This window comes from Schistocerca cancellata, chromosome 3 (genome assembly GCF_023864275.1).
Source record: "Schistocerca cancellata isolate TAMUIC-IGC-003103 chromosome 3, iqSchCanc2.1, whole genome shotgun sequence".
NCBI classification, from domain to species: domain Eukaryota; kingdom Metazoa; phylum Arthropoda; class Insecta; order Orthoptera; family Acrididae; genus Schistocerca; species Schistocerca cancellata.
Window position 1 is genome coordinate 36802267 of NC_064628.1, and position 18305 is coordinate 36820571.

The following is an 18305-nucleotide window of genomic DNA, read 5'->3' on the forward strand; positions in this document are numbered from 1 at the left end:
CAACTTTTCAGAATTGTGTTTGAAGTTCCATCAACACCAGGTAAGGTTTTGTTTTTCAGAATTTTTATAATTTTACTAATTTCATTGAAGGATGTTGGTGTCACTTCTAGTTGTTTCAAGTTTTCTGGAATGACATTTTTAGTATATTCTCTAGCTTCTTCAATTGAATCATTTAATCCTGTTTTTCTGAATCCTGTTTTTTCTGAATCCTTTAATCCTGTTTTGTTGTTGCTAAATTTAGAAAGTGATTGTTAAAAGTACTCACAGCTTGTGAGTAATCAGTCACAACATTGTCATTTAGTTTAATTGTTACTGTAGATTGTTCACTGACTGGCTGTCATGTTCCTGTTTGATAAAATCCCATATTGCTTTAATCTTATTATCCACATTATTAATTTCTGTCAGGACATACATACACTCCTGGAAATTGAAATAAGAACACCGTGAATTCATTGTCCCTGGAAGGGGAAACTTTATTGACACATTCCTGGGGTCAGATACATCACATGATCACACTGAGAGAACCACAGGCACATAGACACAGGCAACAGAGCATGCACAATGTCGGCACTAGTACAGTGTATATCCATCTTTCGCAGCAATGCAGGCTGCTATTCTCCCATGGAGACGATCGTAGAGATGCTGGATGTAGTCCTGTGGAATGGCTTGCCATGCCATTTCCACCTGGCGCCTCAGTTGGACCAGCGTTCGTGCTGGACGTGCAGACCGCGTGAGACGACGCTTCATCCAGTCCCAAACATGCTCAATGGGGGACAGATCCGGAGATCTTGCTGGCCAGGGTAGTTGACTTACACCTTCTAGAGCACGTTGGGTGGCACGGGATACATGCGGACGTGCATTGTTGTGTTGGAACAGCAAGTTCCCTTGCCGGTCTAGGAATGGTAGAACGATGGGTTCGATGACGGTTTGGATGTACCGTGCACTATTCAGTGTCCCCTCGACGATCACCAGTGGTGTACGGCCAGTGTAGGAGATCGCTCCCCACACCATGATGCCGGGTGTTGGCCCTGTGTGCCTCGGTCGTATCCAGTCCTGATTGTGGCGCTCACCTGCACGGCGCCAAACACGCATACGACCATCATTGGCACCAAGGCAGAAGCGACTCTCATCGCTGAAGATGACACGTCTCCATTCGTCCCTCCATTCACGCCTGTCGCGACACCACTGGAGGCGGGCTGCACGATGTTGGGGCGTGAGCGGAAGACGGCCTAACGGTGTGTGGGACCGTAGCCCAGCTTCATGGAGACAGTTGCGAATGGTCCTCGCCGATACCCCAGGAGCAACAGTGTCCCTAATTTGCTGGGAAGTGGCGGTGCGGTCCCCTATGGCACTGCGTAGGATCCTATGGTCTTGGCGTGCATCCATGCGTCGCTGCGGTCCGGTCCCAGGTCGACGGGCACGTGCACCTTCCGCCAACCACTGGCGACAACATCGATGTACTGTGGAGACCTCACGCCCCACGTGTTGAGCAATTCGGCGGTACGTCCAGCCGGCCTCCCGCATGCCCACTATACGCCCTCGCTCAAAGTCCGTCAACTGCACATACGGTTCACGTCCACGCTGTCGCGGCATGCTACCAGTGTTAAAGACTGCGATGGAGCTCCGTATGCCATGGCAAACTGGCTGACACTGACGGCGGCGGTGCACAAATGCTGCGCAGCTAGCGCCATTCGACGGCCAACACCGCAGTTCCTGGTGTGTCCGCTGTGCCGTGCGTGTGATCATTGCTTGTACAGCCCTCTCGCAGTGTCCGGAGCAAGTATGGTGGGTCTGACACACCGGTGTCAATGTGTTCTTTTTTCCATTTCCAGGAGTATATTTCTTGACATTTTGATGACATACCTTAAAATTTTACAGTAACTTTTGGGAGTTTGTGAAAGTAATGTTGGATCTTGCCTTCATATAAATTTCCCCCTTCCTCTTACATGAGATTTTAATTCCCTTATTTATTGATGGCTTACTTGTTCTGTTAATGAATTTTCTGGATAATGGTGTAGGAAAGCAACTTTCAAATATTTATACAAATAAATATTGAATAAATTGAGTTTGACATTAATTGTGCGTCATGATCAGATATCCCGTCAACAACTGGACACGTATTATTTGCTTCAGTTTCAGCATTGTCTATAAAATTTTGGTCAATGCCTGGCTATCTTTTTGTACATGAGTTGGAAAATTGACTATTGAAATTAGAATGAAACATCCAAATAATGATTCAAGTTTATTTTTCCTATCTGTATTTTTTAAGAAACCTAATTGAAATCTTCACAAATGATCTTTCCTCTTCCTACTCTCCTCTTCGCCAACTTGATGATGCTGACATCCTGCACCTATCCAGTTAAACTCCTAGAAACATTCTTATTCAGGTAATGTCTCTCCTCTATGACTGCATAGTAATCTTAATACCTACAATATTCTGGGGTATTGTCCAGAAAATTATCATCCATAAATATGACATAGTGAAATTTTAGCCACATTAAGCTACAGCAAAATAAACAGATATAATAATTCAAACATTTATTAGCTCAAACATTAAAACTTTACGAGACAATGTTAGTAAACCTTGGTCTAGGGAGACATGAAATAAATCTGGTGAAATTACAGTGGTGCTTCTAATATCAAAAATATTCATGACAATATTATGAAAAGGATAGATCGCTATCCACAGTACAGGATACACATTGAGTTGCAGACACAAACAACAAAATAATTACTGTACGTTTGAGCTTTCAGCCAAAAGGCCTTCTAAAGTAGAATGCACACATGCACGTGAGCAACCCCAACTCTGGTCCCTGAGGCCAGACAGTGTACAGCTTGTAATGCTTTGAGAATTTCCGCTTAAATTCTAGAATCACTTGGCCTTCTACTGTCTCGAACACATGATATTTTATATACAAGTGTGAGAGAGCCTGTCTGTGTAATAAGAAGACCGTATACGTGGTGGTCGAACGGCACCGACAAGTGTTGCCGGTCGCGCCATGGAAGCCATAGTGAAAGGAGGAGTGTTTATGTATCCCGTGATGTTTTATAACTTTGACTATTGTAGTGGGGAAAAAAGGACAGTTGAAATTTTGTTAATTATTGTTCACTTTGGACTTGGGGAGGATAAGATGTGTGTTCAGATTCAGAATGAGAATGGACTTGCGTTTTAAGCCAACCTTTTCTTATGTGTAAATGAACTCTGTTTCTAACCTTTGGACACGCGAAGAGACTTACTCGATAGTGTTTGTTTATGTGAAGAATGATATTTGTATAAGTTTGATGTACATCGTGAAGTGAAACAAAAGAAACTGCTTACGTCTGCTTAATTTTATAAGTAGAAAGAGTCTTGATAAATTCCTATTCCTAGCAAATATACGTCAGAGAAGAAGAGAAAAGGAGGCTGCAGCAGCAAGCTAACCAGCAGGGAAAGTCGGCTGACAATCTCAAGTAAGTCGTATCGTTAAAGAAGTGGGTGTTTCCACACATACTTCACCGGTGGACAGCAGCTAGTGCCCAGTGGGTGCATTAATGGAATAGAAGGCTATGTAGTTCTGGAGTGGGGGCAGGGAGGTGGACATGAAGGTGAAGGACAGGGACTAGCAAAGATTGAGACCACGGGGTTCACTGGAACATAGGATATATTGTAGGGAGGGTTCTCACCTGCGCCCTTCAGGAGGACTGGTGTTGGTAGGAAGGATCCAGATGGCACAGGGTGTGAAGCAGTCATTGAAGTGAAGCACATTGAGTTGGGCAGCAACTGGCTTTGCTGGTCCAACTATCTTATGGCCACAGTTTGGTGGTGGTCATTCAAGTGTTCAGACAGCTTGTTTGTTGTAATGCTCACATAGGAAGTACCATAGTGGTTGCAGCTTAGCTTGTAGGCCACTTGACTGCTTTCACAAGTAGACCTGCCTTTGATGGGATAGGAGATACCACTGACCGGTCTTGAGTATGTGGTGGCAGGAGGGTGTATGGGACAGTTCTTGCATCTAGGTCTATTGCAGAGATGTGAGCCATGAGTCAAGGGGTTGGGAGCAGGGGTGGAATAGGGGTGGACAAGGGTATTCCGTAGGTTTGATGTGTGGTGGGATACCACTGTGGAAGGAGTGGGAAGGATAGCAGTAGAATATTCCTGATTTCAGGGGACAATGAGAGGTAGTCGAAACCCTGGCAGAGAATGCGATTCTGTTGCTCCAGTACTGGGTGATACTGAGTCGCAAGAGAGGTGCTCCCTTGTGCCCAGACGGTGGATATGTGGGGACTAGGCTGTGTGGAAGGGATTTATCAGTATGGAATGTGTGTCAGCTGTCAAAGTGGAGATATTGCTGTTGTTTAATAAGTTTGATATGGACAAAGATATTAATGTAGCCATCGTTGGGGTGGAGGTCAACATTGAGGGAGGTGGCTTTTTGAGTTGAGGAGGACCAGGTGAATTGAATGGGATAGAAGGTGTTGAGGTTCTGGAAGAATGTGGATAGGGTGCTCTCACCTTCGATCCATATCGTGAAGATGTCATCAATGAATTTGAACCAGGCGAGGGGTTTGGGATTCTGGGGTTAGGAAGGTGTCCTCTAGATGATCCATAAATAGGATGGTGCCTTGTGGGTACCCATTGCTGTACCAAGGATTTGTGCATAGGTGATGCAAACAAAGGAGAAGTAATTGTGGGTGGGGACACAGTTGATAATGTTTACCAGGAGTGTGATTGTATGTTTTGGAGTTGGTGGATTGTTGGAAAAGGTAGTGTTCAATACCAGCAAGACCATGGGCCTCAGTAGTGGCAAGCAGGGTGTTGCATGGTGAAGCAACAGGCACTGTGGGGAGTCAGTTGGTGTGTTTTATACAGCAGGCTTTGTTATGGATAATAGGCTGAAGGTGTTCGTCAGTGAGAGCAGAGATTCTCTCATTGGAGGCAAAGTAACCAGTCTTAGCTCATCCCAGAACCTCTCCCCTGAGCCTCTTTCTCTCATCACGTCCATGACTCTTCGCACTCCTACCTCCTGCATGCTTCCTAAAGTCCATAAACACAACCACCAAGGATGTGCCCTGTCACTGGTTATGATGCCTCTACTGAGAGAATCTACCCACTATATTCTGTTTGTATGTATGGTTTGCAGGAAGTGTCCACTAGAAAGACGTCTACATTTATCGTAATGTTTGTATATCTGTTAGATTTTCAGATAAACCTTCCATTTTATTCTAATTTGCCATTAACTCCAGATAATAGCCTATTACTTTTGTTCCAGAACATGCATAAATTTCCATATCTCCTCATTATTGTTAATGTGGCCTATACATAGTACCTGCAAGGTGGACTTCAATGGCTTAGTCAAGTAACATGTGCTTATGTTCAGATATGCTCATATGAACATTACATTTGTGGATATAGTGCCAGAACACATCTTCATATTATAAGATTTACAGTTACTTCAATATGGCAAACAAATACCTTACAAATATTGACTGTGTTTAGTAGAATATTTGAGGAGTTTTGCATAGAGCAGTTTGGTTGCTGCAAACCAAAAATTGTGACCTTATGGTATCTGTTATACTGAATTCAGTTCCGGTCTAGTTCTACCCATGATAAACCTGGCCATGCCATCATTGCTGTCTGTTTTATCTTATTTGTATATGCTGATGTAGAAAATACCTGCGAGATTATGCATACAGCTGTGCTGTTACTAAAACAGTAGTTAGAATCTTGTTATCTAGCTACTACCGATAGGATTGTGAAAGAAATGTAATTTAAAAAAGATAATATAATAAAAAGGGAAGAACCATTACATGGAAATTTAAATGGGAAGAACTGTAATAGACAAGTGGGGCATTGCAGATGTGCCACCATATAGTTAATGCAGTTCATGAACTCCCCTGAGATCAGTTCTTTTTTAAGTTCTAATCCTTCTTTTTTCATATAAATGTTATGTTATTCTTTTTCCCTGCCATTTAAAAGATCTATAAGAAACCCTACCATAAGATGTGGACTACTAACCACCTTACACAGAGGTGACAAAACTCATGAGATAGTGATATGCGCATATACAGATGGCGGTAGTATCTCTTTCACAAGGTATGAAAGGGCTGTGCATTGACAGAGCTGTCTTTTGTACACAAGTGATGAATGTGAAATATTTTTGATGTGATATGGGAACTAGACAGGAATTAACAGACTTTGAATGTGGAATAGCTGTTGGAACTAGATGCATGGAACATTCCACTGTGGAAATCATTGAGAAATTTAATATTCCGAGATTCACAGGATGAAGAATACCAGATTTCAGGCGTCACCTCTCACCATGGACAACAGTGGCAGATGAGCCTCATTTAATGCCTGAGAACAGCAGCGTTTGCCAAGAGTTGTCAGTGCTATCATACAAACAGCACTGCGTTAAATAACGGAAGAAATTAATGTGGGACATACTACAAATGTATCTGTTTGGACAGTGCAGCAAAATTTGACATTAATGGGCTGTAGCAGAAGATGACTAATGCGAGTACCTTTGTTAACAGTCTGACATACCCTGCAGTGTCTCTCCTGGGCTTGTGACTGTATCGGTTGTACATTAGATGACTGGAAAACCAGATGAGCCCCAATTTCAGTGTGTAAGAGCTGATGCCTCGAAGCCATGCACCCAAGTTGTGGGTAAGGCACTGTGCAGGCTGTTGGTGGCTCCATAATGATGTGGGCTTTGTTTACATGGAATGGACTGGGTCCTCTGCTCCAACTCAACCAGCCATTGACTGGAAATGGTCATGTTCAGTGACTTGGAGACCATTTACAGCCATTCGTGGATTTCCTTTTTATGGATGACTATGCACCCTGTTATTAGGCTACAATTGTTTACAATTAATTTGAAGAACATTTGCATTAACAATTTGCCTGCCCAGATTACCCGACATAAATCCCATCAAACGTATGGGACAGAGTCGAGGGGTCAGTCATGCACAAAATCCAGTGCCAGCAGTACTTTGCAATTATGGACAGCTATAAGGGGCAGCATGGCTCAATATTTCTGCAGCAGACTTCCAGTGACTATGTTGAGTTGTTGCACTGCACCAGGAAAAAGAAACTCTGACACGATATTAGGAGGTATCCCATGACTTTTCTCACCTCAGTGTATGTGGACCTTCATATCTGTGAAAAACTTGCCAGCATCCTTTATATTAGAACTCGGATGATAAACTTTTATCAGTACCATATCATTTATCTCAAAATTTGGTGTGATAGTTTTACTGTTGTGTTCCTTTACTCTCACTTGATGAAGTCTCTTTAATTAATTTTCCTGATGGTCTTGTGTGTCGTTATTTTCAATTTAATCTTGTGGCAGCTCAAGTAATTTAAAAAAAAAAACTGTTCCCATATAAATTTTCTATTTAATACCTCTACTGGTGAAAGACCAGTAGACAAATAAGGTAACTCATTTAGAATAACTTCAGGTAGTACGTCTATTTGAACAATATGTTAGGCAAAATCTACCTAATCCTTTAATCATCCTTTCCAATGGACGACCGAGATGTAACTTTGAAGTGGTAATATGCCATACTCCTTCCTATTCCACAAACTCTTCAAAACTATTACTTATAAATTGTGAACCATTATCTGTCAGTATCCATCTTGGTTCTCCCACATCTAGGAAATACTCTTGTAAACTTTTAACTACTGTGGTTGTATTTGCTGTTTTTAATAGGATATAATTTGGCATATTTTGACCAGTATTCAGTTGCTACAAACCAACTCTCCCATTGGCAAAGGTTTGAAGATATTTGTGTGTTAAATCGTGTAATCCCTTAGGGCATTATTGGATATATTTTGAATTTTAGGACATGATTGTTGTCTTTAACACTTTTGTGTAAGTCAAATGTGTGTAAAATTTCCTTTACTTTTCTGCTTGAATGTCTAAAACAGTAGAATGTGTTCTACAGACTTGAAGTGGTGGACATGTACATTGTAGCTGGTCGTTGTGTTATTGTCTAGTTCCTGTAGAAGGTTAGTGTGGTGAGAATTTTTACTACTGCAAAGAGAGCATTTTTAGTGGAAGAGATTTTACGTGTAGGAGAAAACTTTATGGAGCATATGAGGTGGAATTCTGATCGCGTTTTCTACTTCAAGGTGTCCACCACATGACACTGTACATGATTTAATTCTCAAATTCCAGATAACAGGTTCAGTTTACGATGCACCACGAACTGCTGGGTGCACAATTTTAACAGAACGGAAGCTAGATGAAATTTTGAACATAATGTTGCAGAATCAAAAAACATGAGGAGGTTATTGCAAGATGTTGTCCCTGGACAACAGAACATAAGGCAGTAACCAAAGAACTGGGCCGTCCCAAGATGCTGAAGTTGTGCGTGCGTGTGCATACTTGTGCTTGCATTTCAGTTTTACTGAAAGCTTTAAGTGACTTTTAATTGTGCCTTTCTGCAACTTGACATGTGTTCTTTACAGTAAGAAGCAGTCTGTCGTTTCCTACATTGTTGAACTGAGGTTGTATCAGTATAAAATTACTGCTGTGCAATAATTATGTTGTATGGACCATGCGAAATGAATAGCGTACTGTGAACAGTTTCAGTGGTTTGTTAACCACTTGGAGTTGGTGTTTCAGATCAAACCTTTTTTACTGATGAGGTTGAATTCACACATCTGTGTACATCAATTCCCAAAATTCACGACTTGGCCATCAGAAAATCCGCATGCCTTAAGAGAAACACCATTGCATGCAGAGAAAATTGGAGTGTTGGTTGTCATAATGCTAGCACAAATTAAAGGGTCGATCTTTTATGATGGTACTGTCACTTATGATGTTTATTGTTCCTATATAATTTATTGATTTATTGCTCTGATAAATCAAAACGAGATCAGTCGTTCATTTTTTCAACAAAATAACACTATTGCTGATATTACACACTAGTCCCTATGACTTTTAGATGAGATCTTTGGAGACATAGTAATTACGAAAGGTCTCTGGCCTATACATTCACCGTATCTGTCTCCTCCCGATTATTTACATTGGGGCACGGCTAAAACATTTGCGTATCAAAGCAACCCAAAGACAATAGATGAATTAAAGACAGCAATAATTGACTTATCTCGATTAAACATGAAACATTACTAAATGTTTTCACAAATAAATGTAAACGTGTTGAACTGTCTTGAAGAAAGAGGAAAACATTTCCAACATCTACTGTGATATTGATGAATACAGTGAATTTAATTGTAATTACTTTCATTGTTTATTCATAATAATGTTGAATCCCGTCTCCCGACATAACTGCAGCCACTAGCAGTGAATCGCAGCCCCTAGCTTATACAGCGACATGAATGAATGTTGCAAACCTTGTGTGTTCCGCAAGGCAAGACATGCAGAGGTCACTGCTGCAGAGAGCCTTTGTGGATGCACTGTATTTTGGCTGCTGACACAGTGTTATGGACAACAGCACCATTCATTAATAACTTTTTCTTTCAAAAGTGCCAGCTTCTCCTGATGTTCTTTTAACATATTCTTCTTGTTCAAATTTAATTGCATTTCCAGCACAGAAGTATTTTGGGCACTGCACTGTGTCCGAAATAGTGTGTGTACGTGCAGATTGCAAACGTGTTGCTCCCACATTCTACACTGCTGCTTCTTGAAATATTAACTGAGGCAAACCTTGTAGTTATTCTTAATATGGATGGACCTCTTCACTGCCACAGCTGTTCTTGTACTGGAATCTGGAACATTAATCAACTCTCACTTTCTGATAAACAGTAGACAGCTCTTCTGTTCAGTATAATTATATTGCATCGTCAGTTACAATGTCATATGTATGGTAACACTTCAGACACAATACATGAGCATACATTGATACTGTTTGATGTTCACAAATGAGAGTTTTATACAATCAGACCACTTTAATCCCTCTTTGTATGTTCTCCACAACAACCAGTGTCAAGGAGCCCCCCCCCCCCCCCCCCCCCCCTCCCCGATGGCACACCACACTTTTCCGAGCTGGGATGTCATAGTATAGAATAATTTCCAAAACAACAGGTACCACAATGCATAGCAAAACTGTCACTGTTGTTCTAACTTGGAGATGCACAGTGACCATCTGGGCTATTGTAAATGCACAAACAATAACAGACTTCCAAACAGTTTAAGATTCTAAACTAATTAGCTAATAACAAATACTTTCATAGTGGTGAACATCATTTATTGGGTAGGTGGAAATTGGGTGACACATCACTTTACCAAAAGTGATATGTTAAATCACATTTCGCATGCAAACAGATCTGGCCACCTATGAGGAAGGGTTTATGCGGTGAGGGACAGAGGAGAATAGGAGGTGGACACCAGCAGAAGTAAAACTGGTTTGGAGCATTTATGTTTAAGAATTCTGCAGCAAACCTTCATTAAGGCTATTGGTTCATAGTTTTCTGGGTCTTTTCTTTTATCCATATAGTAAACAAGATTCGCCATCACTTTTTACAGTCACTTGGGATTTTCCACTCTGCGCGAGATTCACAATAAATGCTAACTGAGCAAGAGTTTAGTGCTCGAGTACTTCCTGTAAAAGCAAATTGGGATTCCCTCTGGACTTGGTGACTAATCTCTTTCCAACCTTTTCAGCACTAGGGATGCCTGTGTGTATGTCCTCCGTTTGAGAGTTTTTGTGGCAGTCAGCTGATGGTATGTCTGTACAGTCCTCCTGTGTGAATGATTTTCTAACATGTTGGAGACAAAGTCTGAGCATAGCTTGGATCACAACTTATGTGTTAAAATGACTAAGCCCAAGAATAGATTGGGCCATGGTTTTCTCGGCACCTATCATTCGAAAACTGGGCGTTCATATGAGAACAATATACAAATGTTTCACTACCTTTTCGGTGACTGGTGTAGCCTTCTGTTGTCAATTTCTAGAATTATTTTGGAAGAAACATTAGCGAACTTAATGACTGAGTCAATATGATTGCATTGACGTAATTTCGTGCACGTACGTGTTAGGTTTTGCAGTTTGCTGTAATTCTGATAAGAATATATCACATTTTTTGCATGAGCGAGAAATTTTGGAAGCTCCAGAGGAAGAAATTGCTAGGTAACTCACTTTGTAGTGTTACTGGCACATACACAATTGATGTATCTTCAAGAGTAATGCATGCTAAAAAAAAAAAAAAAAGACCTAGCTTCAATATTTATTTTTCATATTTACATTAGTTTTCTGATAGATTGCAAATTTTAAAGCAATTTCTTTGGAGGATAATTACACTTATTTACACTTATGTCATTATTTTAAAATTTTGTATTACTCATGACACATCAATTACATATGCCAAGACACAAAGGAATTGAAGACATCAACTGTCTATGGGCATTGATTTATATCAATGGGGCAAGCTGAAAATTTGTGCTGGACCAGGATTCAAATCTGGATCTAAAAATGGTTCGAATGGCTCTGAGCACTATGGGATGTAACTTCTGTGGTCATCAGTCCCCTAGAACTTGGAACTACTTAAACCTAACTAACCTAAGGACATCACACACATCCATGCCTGAGGTGGGATTCGAACCTGTGACTGTAGCGGTCGCGCGGTTCCAGTCTGTAGCACCTAGAACCGCTCGGCCACTCCTGTCAGCACAAATCTGGATCTCCTGCTTGCTACTCCATCCAGACACAGGGCTCACAACAACCACACAGACTACCCTATCACACCTCCCATCAGACCCAAAGTCTCAATTTATGTCACACACTATGGATGTAGTGCCCCTGTCATTAACCTTATTACTCGTGGGTGTTTGTGTTGTCCTCAACATTTTACCATCATTGTCGTCATCGTCGTCGTCATCATCATCATCATCATCATCATCATCATCAAAGTGGCGAGATTGGGCTGAGCAAAGGTTCGGAAGTTGTACGGGCGCTGATAACCGTGCAGTTGAGCGCCCCACAAACTCCTCATCATCGTGGCATCTGGCTGACTCCAATAAGAGTTCAAACTTGGTGTGCATCTGCACTGAAGGGATCATTGGTTATCATTGCTGTAATTATATATGTGCCAGTAATGCTTCAAATACATGGCCGCTTTTGTAGCTGCAATATTAGTTGCTGGTCTCCAAAGTGTTAACTGTGAAATTAGAAACTTCAGCTTTCCTTTTGCTTTCATCTACTGCTGCACCAGAATGGTCTATGCATGACTTAATAGAAGCTTTACTTTACTTACTTATTTTATGCAGAAATAGTATTTTCTAGGATTATTAGCAAGATCTTTCACTAGCATATGACTATGGAAGTTGTTGTACGTCTAGCACATCGATCAATATATAGATGCATAAATTTCTGCTAACTTTTGAATCTCAGTATTTTTACATTTCTTTTTGAACGAGATGTGTAACAATCTGTTTCCCAAGCATTTTCCAAATTTTTTTTTTTTTTTTTGTTAAGCCACAGTGAGTCTTTTCCATCCTTAATCTAATTGCACCTCTTCTAGTAAAGTACACCTCTTCTAGTAAAGCTATGTGATGTATTCATGTTAGTTTTTGGTCTGAAGACTGATTCACTACCAGTGTAGATCCATGCCATTCATGTTTAAGCAAAGTGAGTGTCAGATTAAAAAATGTTTGTTTTGACCCTTCTGAAAGGGAGCAGGTTAGGTTAATGTCCTATTGACACTGAAATCATTAGGCACAGACCACAATCTCGGAGGGGGTAGGATATCAGTTGTGGTCAATTTAAAATAACTGCCTTGCTATTCTCCTGTAGCATTGTGATGAGACCAAAATGCCGCTAAGTTTGATTATATTGTTTATTACAATAGGACTATTTCAGTGAGATTGCAGCCTTCTGATTGTATCAGGTGGTCTTGATATCCATATAACATCAATGTCTCATTGAACTGAAACTGAGGCAGTTATTGTTAACGTTATTTAGCCATTTATATTTGACGTGTTGTGTTCTTTGCAAAACTTTATCTAAGAGTAACTATGGATAGCTTAAAAAGAAGTTAAGTAAAACTTGTTTCTATTGTTGTAAGATATTTGATTGGAAGAGCAAACTCAAGTTGAACTTTTAAATTTCAATGAAATGTCAGGTGAAGCTGCTCAAATTTTGACCTGTGCGTTTTGAAGTCTGTGAAAAACTATGAACTTGAAGAAATGTTTATTTGCTGTACTGTCAGTAACAATAGCTGGGAATGTTTGGTCTGCAGGAAGTGGTAAACTTTCAGTATCTTGTGTTAGACATTAGCTAAATGTTTTTTAATTCAGGACTTCCTTGTTGTGAATTTTATGATATAATTAAACAAAACAAACCGTTTCTGAAAAGTCATTTTTAGTAAAAAGTACAACTGAAGAATTAGTTTAATGTTTCAGTAAATTGTTAATACATTTTAGAAATTTCAAAAATATGTGCTGAGTGAAGCCCAAACAAATATAGTACTATGTCCTGGGTTGGACCCAAACACTTATAGTAAGCATATTTATGGACCCTGTCCAGCTTTCCATAAAAAAGAAACACTGTGATCTTGTTTTGTTATGGTGACAGCTTTTATTGACATAGTACACATAGCTTCAAAAGAAACACAGCTTCAAATAGTTTGTTAAAGAAGGAATAAAAGCTGTAATAGTGCTGTGAAATACTTACAGCTTACATGTTGTCTATGATTTGAAGCATAGTAAAGGACAATTGCTAAGTTATACTCCATTAGATACATCTTTTCATGACATATTTAATGATATTTTTGCATACAGTAAAAGTGTATTGAGTTAATTGAAGTGACTTATTTCTTTTTCCAAGGGAGGTCTCGTGCTGGAAGTGGTGGTTGCCAAGTACTGGGCCAACCTAGGAGAGGTGCCAATAGATTACTCTGTTTCCTTCCATGGTGTGCGACCTGAATGCCCAGCAATCACCATGCAGGCATCAGATGGGATAATGTCTGTGGAGCTGCAGAGTGGCTTACGAAATGAAGAAGTTGCACCTACCATATCTTTGAAAAATTCTGTTCAAGTTCTGAGGTACAAACTGCAATTCCCTCAGTTCTATGGAATGGTATATTAATAATACCTCTGAAAAGTCTGTAATTGCCAACTGTCAAACTTTAATGAATGTACAAGGATTCTGAAAGCAACAGAAATGTTTTGGAAAATATGTATGGGCTATAAGAAGCAGCACTTTTTTAATTAAAAGTAAAATAAGAGTGAGTGTATGTGAAGACCCCTTTTTCTCTTTACAAGACTAAGGCAGAGCCACCTTAATTTGGAGATCTGAATTGTGAACATTTTTGTGCTCTCTTCTGTTGCTTTCCACTTTTCCCTCCTCACATTTTCTTTTACTGTCAACTGTAAATTTTTTGTTGCTGTCAAGCTAAGTCACAACTTCAGTTTCTGCAATTCTTTTTTTTTTTTTTTTTTTTTTTTTTTACTAGTGTGGGGTCCTACCCACTCATGTCTTTTAGGGTGCCTAGGAAGCTGTTTTCTTGGATAGCTAGACAACATGCAAGCAAATCATATTAATGGTGTTTATTACAGTAATTGAATTGACAGTACTTATATTTTGTATTTACAATGTCGTATTGCAAGCAATTGGCGACGTGCAAATAATCAATGTTCTTTGCTATATACGATGTCCACACAAGTACATATGGATCACAAGTCACGGTTCTTCAAGTGCTCTCTTCTAGTCCAGGTCTGCTAGTGTCCCTTCTTCTACTGTCCGGTCAAAGCTGGCAGGAATGGCCCTTCTATTATCTTTACATTGAGGCAGCTCCTGTCGTGGTGCGGTCCTAGTCAGCATACTATTGGCTGACATCATCTCACAGCCTTCCCTGCGGTTACGTTCTTGATCTTCATGCCAGCACTTGCCATTATGTCGGAACATTCCTCCCCCTCAAAGTGACGGACTGTTGTTGTATAGGGAATGTGACAACATTGGGGGAGGCAGGAGTGTGGGCGCATAGCTGGACCAGAAGCTGTGGCTGCAGGGGACATCAAGCTTCTGATCGTACCCCGCCATCCAGCCTTCACTTTGGTGGAAACGTCCCCCAGAAAATGACCTGAAGGGTGTGTGTCCATCTCCTGCTGCCATGAACCATATGAAGAAGGCAGTGACTGCTGTGGGATGGGTGGGTCCAGTTCCATCGGTATGATGAGAGGAGGCAGAGGCTCCATCTCCATGGGGTCATCCCGCAGTGTCGTGATGTCTCCCTCTAGCGGCTGCTGTTGCCACGCTGACATCTGGATCCGTGAATCTGGGGGAGGAGACACTGAAAGATCACATGAAAGAGGCGAGGTGGATTTTTTATGTCGGCACTGCAGGTCATCTGGACTTTGAATAAGATACATGCATGCACCAAGGAGACGGACGATCTCGCCTCGCACCCACCGTCTGCTACCACTAAAAGCCCTTTAAAAGAAAGTATCGTGCAGTGTGAAGCAATACTTGTGGCTTTCCTTCGGTGCTGGATGCTTAGGAGGGTGGAGGAGGTGGTAGTGTGTCCAATGGCGGCGGCCATGAAGCAATTCCACTGGCAAATGGTCCAGCTCATGGTTGCAGATGATAGGAGGTGAGAAACAGTTGCAATGTTTGATCCCTGGTGTGTGTGGAGCGAAGTTTGGTTGTCTGCTGCTTGAAGGATCTGACAAAACATTCCGCTTTGCTGTTTGACTGTGGATGGAATGGTGCACTAGTTAGACGCTGTATGCCATTGTGGTCACAGAATGTTTCAAATTCATTTCATGTGAACTGAGATTCGTTGTCTGGCACTCTGACTTCAGGTAAACCTTCGAGGCAAAAAATCGATGACAACACCTGAATTGCTTTGTGACATTGTCGAGATCATTGGCACAGCAAAAGGAAACTTGCTATACGAGTCAACCACAATTAACTGACAAGTGTTCCAAAAAGGAGCTGCAAAGTCTATGTGCCCACATTGCCATGACTATTGCAACTGAGGCCAAGCAGGAATTTTTGTGGGGGAGTGAACTGCTTTTCCGTACACGGGTGACACTGTGACGTCATCTGTTCTATTTGGGCGTCCATCCCCTGCCAAGTACAGTTTCAATACACTAACTGTTTTGTGTGAACTCCACCCCAATGGTCTTGGCGAAGTGACTGCAAAACTTCTTTTTGCAAAGCTTTAGGGATCAACACAGATGACTGTCTACTGCCATTTTGAACAAGAATTGCTTCTTTCTGTACAGCAAGGCTATGCCCATATGCAAAGTGTCAGCGCACTACAGAGCTCTTTATGCTGTGCAAGCAACAAGGCCAAGATGTGTGAATGTACATTAGCAAAATGTTCAAATCTGAATCAGCTTCCGTGACCTTTGCAATTTTCCCATAGTTCAGCAGAAATGATTGAAGCAATTCAAAATCCTGAGCATTGATATGACAACGAGATGCAGCAGAAACATTAAAGTCTGTGTCAGGGCCAATCGGAAGATGTGAAAGTCCGCCTGGATTACCATGTTGAGCCATCAGACAATACACAATCTCGTAACTGGTATTGAGATAACAACGAAGCCCATGTTTGCAATTCTTGGGCAGTTCGTACAGGAACTGGTTTCGTCAGATGAAACAAGGACTGCAAAGGCTTGTGAACTGTTACTAAGTAGAATTTTCTGCCATACAAATAATGGCGGAATTGGGTGACACCATACACAATAGCCAAAACCTCTTTCTCAATTTGGGAGTAGTTACACTGAGCTTTGGACAACACTCTTGATGTGAAAGCAATAGGCCCATCTTTATCACCAATTCTGTGCGAAAGTATGGCACTGATTCTGTAAGAGGAAGCGTCAACTTTTAATACAACTGGTTTGTCAGGATCAAAGTGAACTAAGCATCAATCACTGAGCAATGCATCTTTAAGTTTTTGAAAAGCTACTTGGCACTCATCTGTCCAGACAAAGGGGACATTCTTGTGATGCAAGTGATGCAATGCAGCTGCCATTTGTGCCGCATTCAGTATGAACTAAATATAATAGTTCATTTTCCCTAAGACTGACTGCAGTTCAGTGACATTGCAAGGAACTGACAAATCTCACATGGCTAACAAATGTGAGTGAAGAGGATGTACACCTTGACTGTTTATGACATGACCAAGATGCTGTAATTCAGGAGGTTTAAAAAAATCACGCTTGTCAAGTCTACACTTTAGTCCTGCATCACATAACACATGAAACAAGCACATAAATTTGCAGTATGTTCTTCAGATGTGTGACATGATATGACAATATCATCCAAATAGTTTGAACAGTTTGGTACTTGCACAGTCAGCTGTTTCAAATACCGTTAGAAAATGGTGGGTGCGGAAGCACTGCTAAAAGGCAAATGCAAATATTTAAACAAACCCAAATGAGTATTTACTACACACACTTTTTTAGATTCTTCATTGAGTGGTACTTGAAGACATGCATCGCGCAAATCAGTTCTTGAAAGGTAGCGTCCAGCGCCTAATTTCTCCATGAGATCCTCTGGGCATGGCAGTAGGTAAATATCAATCAGCTTTTGGGTTGACTGTGGACTTAGTCATCACAGAAGTGAATGTAACCCGAAGGTTTGGGAAGCAAAATCAATGGCTTGCCCATTGACTAGCTTTTATCGGTGCAATAGCTCCGCTATCTTGCAATTCTTTAAGTTCACCAGCGACTTTGTCCCATAATGCAGTGGGAACAGTTCTGGCCTAGCAAAATTTTGGCTGAGCATTGTCTTCCAGAGTAATATGTGCAACAAAACTGTTAGCCGTGCCTAAACTTTCAGAAAAGAGTTCCGGGAATTCTTTCAGCAAGGTAGCTACTCTGCCCTGTGCATGGAATGCAGACACTGACAACACATTATCCTGAATGTTAAAGCCAAACAAATCAAAGGATTCTTGATCAAATATGTTCTCACACTTGGGTGATTGTAGCACTATAAAAGTCACTGTTCACATATGCAAGTGATACATGGCAGGTAATGTACCTTTCCCGAGACTGGGAATGTCTTGTCCATTATAAGCCGTCAGTTGTGTGCTTGTTTTGTTTTACACAGGCATGGGCAGCCTAACTGTTAATATGTGTGACGATTTAGCTATGTGACACACACACACACACACACACACACGCACACACACACACACACACACACACACACACACACACACACACACACCTAGCTGAAATTTCCCACGTTTCCCACAAAGAAGTAAAAGAACAAAAAGTTGTTTTGACTGGCATATCACTGAAGAAACTGCTTGTGTGCCAGTTTTGTGAATGTCTGTTGCAGACTGTGATTATACTGCATTAATGACATGGGCCTTGTGACTAGACTTTCGTGAGTGGGCCGAATTCTTA

The 18305-nt window shown here is 41.0% G+C and overlaps 1 protein-coding gene across 2 annotated transcripts in view; it reads left to right on the plus strand.

The window, feature by feature from the left end:
- Positions 1 to 18305, plus strand: part of LOC126176858 (tripeptidyl-peptidase 2) — a 347489-nt gene that overhangs the window by 222468 nt on the left and 106716 nt on the right. For both annotated transcript variants that reach the window (XM_049924044.1, XM_049924045.1), the window contains exon 15: positions 13771 to 13988. In XM_049924044.1, the coding sequence (XP_049780001.1) occupies positions 13771 to 13988 (218 nt within the window). The remainder of the gene's footprint in view (positions 1 to 13770; positions 13989 to 18305) is intronic.